Here is a 15567-nt window from a genome sequence, read left to right as displayed (position 1 = left end):
TTAAAAAATCCACGATTATTGCTCGAATGGGCCTTGAAAAATAATTCTTTAAAAAATCCACGATTATTGCTCGAATGGGCCTTGAAAAATAATTCTTTAAAAAATCCACGATTATTGCTCGAATGGGTCTTGAAAAATAATTCTTTGAAAATTCCACGATTATTGCTCACTTGGACCTTAAAAAATATTCTTTAAAAAATCCACGATTATTGCTCTCATGGACCTTGAAAAATAATTCTTTAAAAAATCCACGATTATTGCTCGAATGGACCTTGAAAAATAATTCTTTAAAAAATCTACGATTATTGCTCTCATGGACCTTGAAAAATAATTCTTTAAAAAATCCACGATTATTGCTCTCATGGACCTTGAAAAATAATTCTTTAAAAAATCCTCTAATGGACCTTGAAAAATAATTCTTTAAAAAATCCACGATTATTACTCGAATGGACCTTGAAAAATAATTCCTTAAAAAATTTACGATTATTGCTCTCATGGAACTTGAACAATATTTCTTTAAAAAATCCAAGATTATTGCTCTCTTGGACCTTGAAAAATAATTCTTTAAAAAATCCACGATTATTGCTCTCTTGGACCTTGAAAAATAATTCTTTAAAACATCCATGATTATGGCTCTGTTGGACCTTGAAAAATAATTCTTTAAAAAATCCACTATTATTGCTCTCATGGACCTTGAAAAATAATTCCTTAAAAAATTTACGATTATTGCTCTCATGGAACTTGAAAAATAATTCTTTAAAAAAACCCACGATTATTGCTGTAATGGGCCTTGAAAAATAATTCTTTAAAAAATCCACGATTATTGCTCTAATGGGCCTTGAAAAATACTTCTTTAAAAAATCCACGATTATTGCTCTAATAGGCCTTGAAAAATAATTCTTTAAAAAATCCACGATTATTGCTCTCATGGACCTTGAAACTTATATTTTTTTTTTTAAAAAATCAACGATTATTGTTCCCATGGACCTTCAAAAATAATTCTTTAAAAAATCCACGATTATTGCTCGAATGGGCCTTGAAAAATAATTCTTTAAAAAATCCACGATTATTGCTCGAATGGGCCTTGAAAAATAATTCTTTAAAAAATCCACGATTATTGCTCGAATGGGTCTTGAAAAATAATTCTTTGAAAATTCCACGATTATTGCTCACTTGGACCTTAAAAAATATTCTTTAAAAAATCCACGATTATTGCTCTCATGGACCTTGAAAAATAATTCTTTAAAAAATCCACGATTATTGCTCGAATGGACCTTGAAAAATAATTCTTTAAAAAATCTACGATTATTGCTCTCATGGACCTTGAAAAATAATTCTTTAAAAAATCCACGATTATTGCTCTCATGGACCTTGAAAAATAATTCTTTAAAAAATCCTCTAATGGACCTTGAAAAATAATTCTTTAAAAAATCCACGATTATTACTCGAATGGACCTTGAAAAATAATTCCTTAAAAAATTTACGATTATTGCTCTCATGGAACTTGAACAATATTTCTTTAAAAAATCCAAGATTATTGCTCTCTTGGACCTTGAAAAATAATTCTTTAAAAAATCCACGATTATTGCTCTCTTGGACCTTGAAAAATAATTCTTTAAAACATCCATGATTATGGCTCTGTTGGACCTTGAAAAATAATTCTTTAAAAAATCCACTATTATTGCTCTCATGGACCTTGAAAAATAATTCCTTAAAAAATTTACGATTATTGCTCTCATGGAACTTGAAAAATAATTCTTTAAAAAAACCCACGATTATTGCTCTCACGGAACTTGAAAAATATCGTTTAAAAAATTCGCGATTATTGCTTTCATGGACTTTGAAAATAGATTCTTTAAAAAATCCACGATTTTTGCTTTCTTGGACCTTGAAAAATATCGTTTAAAAAATTCGCGATTACTGCTCTCTTGGACCTTGAAAAATAATTCTTTAAAAAATCCACGACTATTGCTCTCTTGGACCTTGAAAAATAATTCTTTAAAAAATCCACGATAATTGCTCTCATGGATCCACGATTACTGTCCTGTGAGTCCTTAGCAAATTCAAGATTATTGGTCTGTTTCATAGGAGAACCTCTATCATTATTTTGTTGATTCTTGAGAAAATATTCATTAAAAACAAACGATTATTGGTCTGTAAATCTTAAAAAATACACGTTTATTAAGCTGGTGGTCTTTGAAAAAACACTTCCTTAGGAGTCCACGATGCTTCAGAAAATGCTACAAAAATCGAAATTATTTGTAGTTAGTCCCAGAAAAATTGGACGGAAGAAAACCGCAACATCAGCAGAAATGGTTAGAAAAGTAAAGAAGCGACTTGATTGAAACCCGCATCGCAGTGGCCGAAGATGGCTCGTGAGCTGAAGATATCGCAATATTTCATTCGGCAAATATTGAAAAATGAGCTCGGGGTAAAGCCATTGAAATTTCAAAAAGTGCAAGAACATACACCGCAACATAAAGAAAATAGACTCAAAAAGCTAAAGAGTTGCTTCGCTTGGCCGAAAGTGGTGAACTGCCGAATTTGGTTTCTCCGTTGCAAAAATATTCGTTGTCCAGTAGTTTCTAAATAAAAAAAAAATGATCGTGTTTACTTACCAAAGAGGTCAGCTGAAAATGTGCACCTTCGGTAGGCCACCGAACTCAAGCGCCGGCCATGGTGATGGTGTGGGCCGCCATAACACCCGATGGTCGATGGTCACTCTCCGTTCGTATTAACCAACATCAGAATAAATTCCGAATATTATAGCGAATATATTCTGGAGGGTGTATTGAAGCCTTGGGCACGCAAACCTTTTTTTGCACAGTCCTTGGACATTCCAATGGCCACCAAAACCTTCGGATACCAATCCATTGGACTATTGTGTCTGGAGTATTTTAGAAAGCAAGGTTGGCACTAAAAATATTAAAGCGTCGATCATCTCAAGCAGGCGCTTCCCCGTGAATGGACAAAAATGCCACAGAGCAACATTCGGGCAGCGTGTGACGGTTTCATTGGCCGTTTGAAGGCCATAATTCGTGCCAAAGGTAACCGAATGGTTACAAAATGAGGTTCCTCCCTTTATTTCCAGGTGACGTAATTGTTACAAAATGCGGTTCCTCGCTTCATTTTCAGCACACAATGGCCACCAAAATCTCCGGATACCAATCCGTTGGTCTATTGTGTCTGGAGTATTTTGGAAAGCAAGGTTGGCACTAAAAAAATACCAAAGTGTCGATTACCTAAAGCAAGCCGGGAATAGGCCAAAATACCGCAGATCAACATTCGGGCAGCGTGTGACGGTTTCATTGGCCGTTTGAAGGCCATAATTCGTGCCAAAGGTGACCAATTCGAACAAATCTAAACTTATTTTAAAATGTTATGCTTTTTCCGACATTTTTTGCATTCATTCAATACATTAAAAAAAAATAAAAATAATGGCGTTTGACTTTATTGCAGTTTTTTTTATCTCACCCTTTTACCCTTTATTGTGTCGCGTAATAATCACTTCAATCGATTCCAAATGAAAACAGAAAACTCAATATTCTCTCCTCATATGTCATTGTGAAGGGTTTAAAATCAACTAAGACAATATATTTCACAACACCCTGAATATATACTCTGAGTAATATAGCCCTGACTACTTAGCCATAAATATAACAAACTCAAATAAATTACCACCAACGCCACCTATAACAATAATCATAAATTTCTAATATTAACAAAAATAAATATTAAATAATAAAGAATGTAGCCATTGAAAAACGAACATCTGTTGATGGTTATAATAAAACTTGAATCTGTCATAAATTGTAAATTCAAAATGGAAATGAATTCCCACTACAGCAACAATAGATGATCTGTGGAAAATACGACGTCATCAATTTCATATTCACATTTAGGCATTCAACTCAAAACAGAAATTTACCTTGAGAATTAAAACAAAATGAAAAGTGCGATGATGATCCAAAAATAAATATACAATCATACATACGTACATACGTACATACATGTATGAGGAACAAAACAAAAGCATAGACAAAACTGAAAACAAACAACAAAACATATCGACAGAGATTTACTTACGACCCCAAATCTGATTCAGATCCCCGCACACAAGAGTTGTTGGATATTTGTTGTTTCCCTTCTTTTTTTGTTGTTGTTGAGGGGGGATCTATCGTTGTTGTTGGTGGCACAATTGTATATTTGGCCCGTGTCCATGGATCATTTGGTCTGTGTTGTCCAACTGTCTGTGAATGACTCGCCGCATGGAGTAGAGTGTCTGGCAATTGAACATGATGCCCAGTGTGTTTGTCTGGGCTCGTCATGCCCATCCATCGAATGGTCAAGTTAAATTTCCATAGACGACACAAAAATATTTATTTATATATCAATGTGTGTGTGTGTGTGTGTATACATATTTATACTAGCCATGAAAATGAATATGTTTGTATGTTTATGGTAAAATCCACCAACAGTTCAAACAAACATTCGCACTTGGAAAAAGTGTTGCAAAATTTCAAAACAAAATAAAAAACGACCGAACTGAATTGTCGAAATAATTATTTTTATAATTGAGTGTGAAAAAATAATCAAAAGTGTCAGCCCGAGGAAAACATAGCAATGTAAATCTTCGGGAAAATGACATACACATCTGTGTACAAATTGGATATGAAATTTAAAAAAAAGAACGTATACATAAAAGTTTATATATAAATGTATATGGTCTGCGAAAATTAAAATAAATAAATTAACTCTATAACTTTAATAATACAAATAAGCCTAATGGATTCAGAGGGGGATTAACAACGAATTATTTTTATGACTAATAGTATGAGTTCTTGTTTTGAAAAAAAAATTCATATTTATGTAACAAGACTCAAATATCACAAAAAACAAGTAAAAAGGTATTGGTCGGTTTTGCCGACAGATTTATGCCCTCAGCCAATGTTCGATTATTTAAAAATATTTTGACTTCTGTAATGATTATTCAGATGTTTAACCCCTTATGCAGTTGATTCCGAAGGAATCGGCCAATAGTGGTCATTTCATATCGGACCTACATAGATATGATATAAATATTGCGACGTGCTAGGTTTAGACTGTGTTGTGTTAATGGAAATTTTGGAATGCACCAAGTCTTGATTAGAATCGGATGTCAATTTCGCTTGTTATGAGCTTCATGGATATTCAATATTTTCAGCCATTGTGGGGCACTATCAGAAGGGCTGGACCGATATATCCCATCTTCACAACAGATCTTTTGCTCGTGGAAATAATTGGATGTGTGAAATATAAAGAGAACCTGATGCTTATTTCGGATCTTATAAACATTTTGGTTATTCAAAACTTTGATACTTTGTGGGAGAGGTAGCAGGAGAAAGGTCCGATCTCTACCGTTTTTTTTTTAACAGATCCTGTGTTGATATAAATATTCAAAATGTCCCAAGTCAAAATGGATTCAGATGTTAATTTCGCGTTTCATGAGCTTAATGAATATTAAAAATTTTGACTTCGACCTTTTGTGGGGGAGATACCAGAAGAAGAGGACCCATATATTCCATCTTAACACCAAACTTTGGTTTATGAAAAATATTGAGATGTGTGAAATTTTAAGACAATCGGATTCTTACATCACATTTTATAAAACTTATAATTATTCAAAATGTTTACCATTTATGGGGGAGGTACTTGATAAAGTGGACCGATATTATCTATTTTTGCACCTGACATAGAACTGACGCAAATATTAGGAATTGCAAAGTTGGAGCAAACCCGGATTATCGTTTCTTTTCAAAAAATATTTTTTTGTTTTTTTTTTTAAATTTGTCTTTTTGTGGGGGAGGTACCAGAAGGAGTGAACCGACATATTCCATCTTAACACCAGATCTTGGGTTTATACAAATATTGGGATGTGTGAAATTTTACGAGAGTTGTAATTATTTAAAATTTTTACCCTTTGTGGGGGTTGTACCAAAAGGAATGGACCGATATTGTCCATTTTCGCACCACACCTAGCACTGACGCAAATATTAGGATTTGCAAAGTTGAAACAAAATCGGATAATCGTTTATTTTTCTGTGCAGAAAACATGTTTTTTTTTTTAATTTTGACCTTTTGTGGGGGTGGTACCAGAAGCAGTGAACCGACATATTCCATCTTAACACCAGATCTTGGGTTAATATAAATATTGGGATGTGTAAAATTTGAAGACCATCAGGCTCTTACATAACATTTTACAAGAATTTTAATTATTCCAAATTTTGACCCTTTCTGGGGGAGGTACCAGATGGAGTGGACCGATACTGCCCATTTTCGCACCTGGCCTAATACTGGTTAAAATATAAGAATGTGCAAAGTTGGAGTAAAATCGGATTATCCTTTCCCATTCTGCGAAAAAATTAGTTTCTTTAAAAATTTTGACATTTTGTGTGGGAGGTACCAGAAGGAATGGACCGATATTGCCCATCTCCGAATTCGATCTAAGTTTGACAATAATATTACGTTGTACCAACTTTGGATCAAATCGGATACTCTCTTCGTGCGCACCAGCCAGACAGACGGACGTACGGGCGGACATCGCTAGATCGACTCCAAATGCCCTGAAACGGATTCGGTCCAAAGACACCTAGGGTTTAAAACCGTTATTTCGATGAGGCACGTTTTGGCTGTATCAAATGATATATACCCTCTGTACCCATATGACTGAGGGTATTAAAATATACGTTTTTAAGGACATCCCTCGTATGAGTCATGGATTTTAAACGAATCTCTAATATCCTGTACAAAACTCATTGAACTTAAAAAGGACACACTGGTTAACATTCGTCAGCTTCAAAAAGGTTTTGAATTATTTGGAATCGTGGATTTAAGAAAAAAACAACAAGGACTTCCTAGAAAAGTGTCGTCGATTTTTCAAAGGTCGTACAAAGGACATACCTGACCAATATTAGTTGAATATAAACTAAATATTATGCAAGAACATTATGAAGAGCATTTTTTACTAGCTCTTGTGGGACAAAAAATCTTGTGGCCTTTTACTAGGATTTTTAGGAATATTGTTTCAATGTCTTCCTGGCGTAAACGCAAATTTTTCTAAATGCTTTTCCGAGACCTCCTGTCAAAAATATCATTGGGGTTTTCAGAATTTTTCAAAAATTATTTAATGGATACCATATACAAAAATCAAAATCATTAAGGACTTTACGTCCAAAAATCTGCTAGAAAATCGTGGATTTTGAATTATTTCTTTCAAAGCTTTTGCATCAACAAAACTTAGATTATCTAAGAATTATTTTTTAAGGACTTCAAACCTAAACATATTGTCAGGGACTTCATATACAACAATTGTGGATTTTGAAAGATTCTTGTTTAGAAAAAGTAGGCCAAGTTCATGCCATTAAATCATGAACTTAAGAAAAAATCTAGATCTCCCCGTACAAATACTACGGCACTTTATTAAGATTTTTTTTCGAGGATTTAAGTAAGGGAAATCCCTGTTTTTTCAGCTTTTAACTATATTTTAACTATATGTTTTCATAAACTTAATTAATGTTTTTTTAGGAGTTTCTGTCTAAAAATATGGGGTCCTCTAATATATATTTTTTTTTCAAGGACAGCCGGAAAACCTTTGTCTTTATTATTAAAATACTAGCTGGCCCGGTCCGCGTTGCCGGCCCGTAGTTTTTGTCTATTATGCATATATTCCCAAGCATAATTATTCACAGATATGACTGATATAAGTGTTCACGTACATGTCGATTTAAAGTGTTTTAAAATACCTGTACCCATTTTTAACCAGTGGGCTTCAATATTTAAACCGTGGGCTTCAACTGTGTGGATGTGCTATACAAATCTATTAAAAAGTATATATCAATCTTATCGCCATATAAGGGATCAAATTAATTTTTAATATGGTAAAAATCGTAGCAAAATCTTCCAGTCAAATGAGCAGTAATTTGGAATTTGCTGTATTTTGTATACTACATAATTGAGGGCTGAATGATTTAAGAATAGCCAAAGTTAATTACTTTTTTAAACCCATTAGCAACTTAGATTGTGCATTAGAGTCCTCATAAGTCCCCCTAACCATGTCAGTCTGTTTGTCCGCCAAAAGGTGGACTTGAGAGGGTATTATAACATGGATAAAAATTCTAAAATTTGTAGATATGTTGAAATTTTAGTGTAAGATTTTCACCCCCCTAATACGCATTATTAGCCAAATTCTTTGAAATGTGGTTAAATTAGGAGGTACCTTCTTTATATGGGTACTACTCCGAAACATCGACCTACATTGAAAACTTTCTTCTACCCCTTATAATCCAAGATGACAAATAGAGGCCAAATCAAAAATATAGCAGAACAATATAGCATGTCATAGCATTTCGCGTGATTTAAATAAGTAAAAATAGTTTTATCCACCTCATAATTGCGGGCAGAATGATAAGATGGGAATTAATTTTATTTGCCATTTAAATTGTAAGTTGGAGACCCCTTAAAAGTACGTTTATATATATGAGGGTTAACCCACTGGATTTGGATTTAAATTGTCATATCCATTACTTTTACTTCAAATAAATCCTCTCAAAGTAGGTTAACCCTACAAAAAGTTCTAACGTAAACATGGCATAAAGTCCATATTTTCATCATAGGATAATTCAATGATGATTAAACAAATATTCGGTCCCGTGCTACTTTCTTATATTTGTAATTTGTTCATGTTTCCACAATTTATTTCATATGGATGCACATCCCAAATCTACGTTCCCAACCAATATTCTCTTAGGGGTTAAAAATTCAATAGAATACAAAATTTTCTTTTCTGACCACACATTAGATGTGAAAGTGGACTTGGGGATACTCCAATGTGGGGACTTTACTTAAATAAATTCCTATGTGGCAATTATCTGTATGATGGTTCCCTACCCCAAGGTGGCATAAATAAATTTTTTTAGCCAAATCAATTGATGAATGTGGTCAATACCAATGTGGGCCCTACTCTGAATTTCAAATTTTATGCGAAGAGATTATCTACCCCCTTAGAAACAAAAATGTCAAATAAGGGCCAAAAAATGAAAAAAGTTGCCGGCCAAGACCCCAAAAATAACTTAAATCATAGATGGTTATATAAATATGAAATCGGGTTGTTCCCTTATCCATGAGTTATGATCGATATAAAGACCTGCAAAAGTGATTTTAGGTATTTTGAATGTTTGGGAAGAATTTCTGGAAGGATATAAAACCTTTTCTTACTAAAAGTCCCATTCGCTCTACTATTTTGCACCTTTTATTTCAATATTGGTATATTACTTATTATTCTCCCAAAGAATTTTGCATTTTGAGCTCTCATTGGACGGATCATTGTCACGCTTTGAAATGAGCCCCATTAAGCTTTTTCGGTCATTTTTTGTTTGTTTAAACGTGTTCGCATCTTCCAGCTAACCCACGATGTAGGCCCTGGAGTAGAAAGGTAGATGTCAGTTAACATCCTATTTCGCACTTATTTAATTTTTTTAGTGAAAAATAATTCTTTATTTTGTTCACAAAAAAAAAATTGACAAAAAAAAGAATAACAAATTGAAAAAGTCTACAACTTTTTCGCTGATTTTTTACAGCAAATGTTTTAAGATCCTTCCTTACAAAGTTTGTCAATAGAATGTACTATTACTTTAAAATTCGATTCCATTGAAAATGGTTTTTTGATTTTTGCAATGAGATCTCTTTTTCATGATTTTTCAGCGATTTAGAAAAAGTAATTATCTTTTAACTTTGGTGTGACCGCGTTAAATTATTTCGGTATCATCTATTCCGTTTCGCCACCACATAATTCGCTACTACACTTCCATGTAACCCGCCATCAATTTCAGTTCTAAAGAAATCAAGTCAATTAAATAAATTGGTATAAATATTCGAATTCAAAAATAAAATATAAAAAAACACTACAAATGTACATTAGAAAAAAGTAAGTCAAAATGGAAAAAAAATCATGCAAAATAAAACATTACTATTGTACATTTGAAAAGTCAAAATGAAAATGTTAATATATCACATTTTTACGCGATTTTTTTGGATATTATCCTTTTCGGAGAGTAGACAACTCCGAATTTGTGTGAATCGTTAAAATTAATCCAGCGGTTCTTAAGTTATAAGCGTAGTAACTAACACAACTTACATTTATATATATAGATATATTATTATTATTATTAATTCGAAAAATGGTTTTAAGGACTTCTTGTTCAACAACCGTGGATTTTTTTAATATCATATTGTACAAAAGTCATAGACTTAGATATTGTAGGATTTTCGAAGTATTATTCAAAACATTTTGTGCAGACTTCCTGGAAGAAGGCTGATATTTCATGATTTTTTATTCAAAGCCTTCATGTTAAAAAGTAGTTTTTTTCTTCAAGAATTGATTTTGTTCGAATTAAAGATAATTCCTCACAAAAATCTTGGTAATTCTTGCTAGTATGGTTAAACAAGTAATGCTAGGAACACAATTGGAGCGAACGACGAATTTCGCCCTACGCGGCGACAAAATGAGCCGCGAAAATTCGTCGTATGGAACACAATACCGACGAAATTATAAAACAGCTGATGAAGTTGTTTACTTTTTGCTCATTTGTTGACTACAATGAATTATACAAGAACACATAATTCTTTACGTTCTCTATTATAATTTCACTTATGTCCATCTTCTCTATTATAAATTCACTGATATCCATCTTCACTCAGGCGCAAGTACACAAATAAATAAACAAATTAATTATGTTTTTTTATACGAGTAACAGATAGTAGAGTGACCATAACAAATTTTAAAGTAAAAAGTAACTTTATTTACTAAAACACATAAAATTCGTACAAGTATGGCCACCTTGTACTATTTTGTTCGCCGGTCGCCGGCGTATGAAATAGAAATAAAGCTAATTGAGTTCGCGGCGACCGACGAAATTTTCGCCGGTGCCGTGATTGTGTGCACTTCCATATACACATATGTGTTTTATTTTTGACGACGAACATACGCCGCGAAAAAATTCGTCGTTCGCTCCAATTGTGTTCCTAGCATAAGCAAAGGCTATAGTCGTACGGGGCCGACCATGTGATACCCTACAACACTACAACATGTTAGAAGCCCTCTTATGTCCTAATCCATTTTGGAAGATTTCGCTTTTTAAACCATGTCACGGAGCACTGCGCAGATATTACCCTTAGCATTTTGAACAGGGACATTTGCCCAATATTTTCGAACTATGTCGTGTTGTTAGTTGTTGTGCAAAAATGCTAGAATTCTTCCCTGTCCTTATCGCCCTGCCCAGGCATGTCGAATGGCTTCAATTGTGTATCAGGATTTTTTTTCTGTTTTTGGTTCATTTGAACCATCTCCAAAAGCAAGAGGACCCTCTGAATCTCAAAATTTAGACTCATCTATATGATTTTCTTGTCTACGATATTTGGCTACCGTCGGATATCGCATGTAAGCAATGCTGGTATTTTTTACACAAAGTAGTGGTCCATTCTACCCAGAGTCCTAAACTCTAACTTCATGCGAGATTTTGTATCCTAACCCTATTTGTGTTATAACGGCTGCAAAATCAGAACAATTTTTGTTGGTCAATTTCAACCCCTAAATATATTGCGGACAGCTTAGAAAACAATAGGCCTAGCCATTCTGAGCCTAACCCTACCCTTTTCGTAAGGATCGGACGATAATTGCAGTATATATAGAATATCCCCAACCTTTGTTGTAAGGTGAAAAAATATTACAAAATATACACTTTAATATCATAAGTCAAATTGAAAAAATCGCATACGATAAAAATATGAAAAAATAAAAATATGTCACAAAATACTAAAAAATCTATACTAACATCATTATAGGCGTCTTTTTATGCGTTTTTTTTAGATTTTATCCTTTTATGCCATGAGGGCATTCTGGATTGACAAATTTGTCAAAATCGGTCCAGCCATTCTTGAGATTTAAGGATTTTAGCTAACGTCCTCTTCGCTATATATATCCGAAATATTTACTATCGTCATCTACGTAACGGTCAGGATTGACCTGTTCGTCTATTTGTGATTTCGCCGGTATTAAAATTATTCGCGATTTAATGGAAAATTTGATGGTATTTAATTATTTAAATGTCATAGCCTTTTTCACCCACTAAATATTATCCGATGACCATCAAAATTGGAAGGCTTCTGCCCAGCCCAAAGCTCTAGCCCCTTGCTAACTTCCGCGTCGATTAGTCTATTATTGCGACCTGTAGAGCAACTGCAAAATCAGGATTTTTTTCAGTTTTTGGTCCATTTCAACCCCTAAATATTATGCGATCATCTCCAAAAGAAATAGGGTTCTATTCTGACCCTATCTCCACCTTCATTCTGAATTTCGTGAAGATCGGACCATAATTGCGACCTGTAGAGTGATTACAAATTAACATGGACAGACGCACGGACGGACATATATGGCTAGATCGACTCAGCTCGGCGAGATAGGAAGATCCATATATACTTTCCTATGTGGGAAACCAATATTTCGAGGTGTTACATAATTTTTGGCCCAATAAAACTTATAATACCCCCAACACGTACTGTTGTAGGGTATAAATAGGCATCGTTTGCCATACAAGTTTTTTTTCAGGTGAACACCTAAGACGTTTTAGTCCACCTTTTTAATACATCAAAAAAAAAAATCCTCTTAGATTCATCTCATTCCTATGAACAACAAAACATTCACAAAAGTGTAAGTGCCAATCAAAAAATACTTAAACCACGAATATAATATTACTCAAGTTCGACACAGATGGACGTTGCTGAAAATGCAAACGAAAATACGAAAAATTAACGTAATTTTTCATTTTCTTAAATTGCAGCCATCAATTTATGGTCTTTTAATGATTTGTTTGTTTATACAGTGCTGTCCATACATTAAGAGTGAAGTGCCACCAGCACAACGTGTCGGCGTTCGAGAGATGGTTCACATCCGGATGTAGATGTGCGTGCGTGTGTGTGTTTGTTTATATTGTCTTAACCTCTGTTAATGGGACCGATGTGGTTGTTGCAGAACCACCACAACATCAAGTAATCGAAAGGAGGGCCCTTGTGTGTAAACATAACACAACAACTTGGTTGCCGGTTGGTAGGTCGAGGTGATGGATAGACTAGCCGACATTCGTATTTCGTTGGCCGTACATATATTTGGACAGACCGACAAACAGACAGACATTGCCAATCATTTGTCAGCTCGAGTCTTCGAAGATGTGTCAATTAAATGAAAATTCCGAATTTTCGGTGGGAATTCTTTACCTTCTGTTTGTACACTTTTACATTCGAACACACACACAAACACACACATATTTGCATGAGTCCATACTGAGAGTCGCGTAATAAATGTTGGCACATATTTGCATGAGTCCATACTGAGAGTCGCGTAATAAATGTTGGACACCATCCAGTATTTTAATTGGTTTAAGAATTTATGTACATTCTGTGAGGAAATTTCTTTCATTTTGGCCCATTTACATAAGCATGTGTAAATTGTATTTCGGAAAACACATTCTACGATTTCCTTCATCGCCTCAAAATATATGTATTCTGTTCTTTTTGCAGACTTCTCCCCCGGTGCTATTGAATGGTGGAATTTTAATATCGTCCAATGTCAATTCATTATCGTCCCAATCTTCATCATCTTCGTCATCATCGTCGTCGTCGTCGTCAGCAGCCACAACCACAGCAGCAGCAGCAGCAGTAGAAGCAAATGACGTCAACAGGCCTATCGATGCGACTATGAGCAGTGCACTGGGTATGCAACAGCACAGCCATAATTACAATTACTCCTCCTCCTCCACATCAGTGCTAGCGCCTCAGACAATAACTCTTGCCAGTAATCGGTAAGTTCCATTTCGGTATTCCTTTTTTTTTTCTTTGAATTATTTTTTAATTTGTATTGTTGTAGTTTTTATATGTATGGCTTAATTGTTCTGTTGCCTTGCTTTATTACTTTTCATTTCATTCAATGGCATTAATATGGAAAGAAGAAAAAACAGATTGTAGTAACCCAGATATATGATTTATTTTCAAATTAGCATTTTTAATCATTGGCTATTGGGAGGATCAATGAATTTTTGCAATAATTGTGTAGAAATTAAAATCCTATGCAGGGTGTGATAAAAAAAACTGTAACAAAGTCAAACGTCATAATTTTTACATTTTTTTTTAATTTTATTGAATGAAAGCAAAAATGTCGGAAATATCATCAAATTTTAGAACAAATTTAGATTTGTTTGAAATGGTCACCTTTTACACGAATTATGGCATTCAAACGGCCAATGAAACCGTTAAACGCTTCCTAAATATTGTTCTGCGTTTTTTTGGCCCATTCCCGGCGAAGCGCTTGCTTGAGGTGATCGACACTTTGGTATTTTTTAATTCTTTCCAAAATACTCCAGACACAATAGTCCAACGGATTGGTATCCGGAGATTTTAGAGGCCATTATGCGCTGGAAATGAAGCGAGGAACCTCATTTTGTAACCACTCTTAGGTGGCGCGTGCAGAGTCCTGTTGGAATGTCCAAGCACTGCGGCCAAAATGTTTGCGTGCCAAGGCTTTAATACACCATTCAGGATATTTTCGCGACAATATTCGCATTTATTCTGACGCCACGGTCGATTAATACGAGCGGAGAGCGACCATCGGCGGCCCACCTATCACCATGGCCGGAGCTTAAGTTATGGTGGCCAACCGAAGGTGCACATTTTCAGCTGACCTCCTTGGCAAGTAAACACGTTCACGATTTTGTGTGTTTACAAACTGCTGGACAACGAATGTTTCCCTTCTCTTTGCTCTTCGGAGAAAACCTAATTCGGCGGTCCACCACTTTCGGCCAAGCGAAACATTTCTTTAGCTCTTTTGAGTCTATTTTCTTTCTGTTGCGGTGTATGTTCTTGAATTTTTTGAAATTTCAATGGCTTTACCCCGAGCTTATGTTTCAATATTTGCCGAATGGAATATTGCGATATGTTCAGCTCACGTGCCATTTTTCGGCCACTGCGATGCGGTTTCGATCAAGTCGCTTCTTTACTTTTCGAACCATTTCTGCTGATGTTACTGTTTTTTCCGTCCACTTCCTTGACGTTTGTCTACGCCACCAGTATTACGGTAACGAGCGATGGTATGGTGATGGTGCCTTGAAATATTTTTAAAATAGTCGTACATACGTGTTTCGAAATTAATGTACTAAAATAGTTGTTAATCATGAATTAATAAATCTTGATATTGACTTTACCTTTCATATCAAGTTTGCAGAAACAAAATCGGTCCACGCTTTCTAGAAAAAATCAATGACTAACACAAATCATTTGTATTTATAGATTTGAACTATAGGTTGCTCTCTCATCGCTCAATATGAGATTTATTTATTTATTTATTTATTTTTTTTTTTTTTGCAAAATTTTAAATTTGTGTGGGGAAAGTAATGATATTGCTTTGTACCCAATTTGGATATCTTTTTCGAGATTTATTATACACTACGACAGACAGACGGACGGACACGTATACCAAATGTCCTG

At 34.4% G+C, this 15567-nt stretch overlaps 1 protein-coding gene across 1 annotated transcript in view; it reads left to right on the top strand.

Annotated features, from left to right (window-relative positions):
* The window catches only part of LOC101896930 (serine-rich adhesin for platelets), a 74378-nt gene that overhangs the window by 28445 nt on the left and 30366 nt on the right, over nucleotides 1-15567 (top strand). The window contains exon 2 of the mRNA XM_020036718.2: nucleotides 13609-13889. Coding sequence (XP_019892277.2) covers nucleotides 13609-13889 — 281 coding nt within the window. The remainder of the gene's footprint in view (nucleotides 1-13608; nucleotides 13890-15567) is intronic.

Source organism: Musca domestica, unplaced genomic scaffold (genome assembly GCF_030504385.1).
Source record: "Musca domestica strain aabys unplaced genomic scaffold, Musca_domestica.polishedcontigs.V.1.1 18, whole genome shotgun sequence".
NCBI classification, from domain to species: domain Eukaryota; kingdom Metazoa; phylum Arthropoda; class Insecta; order Diptera; family Muscidae; genus Musca; species Musca domestica.
Note: the sequence above shows the minus strand (reverse complement) of the source record. Positions and strands in the feature narration are given on the sequence as shown.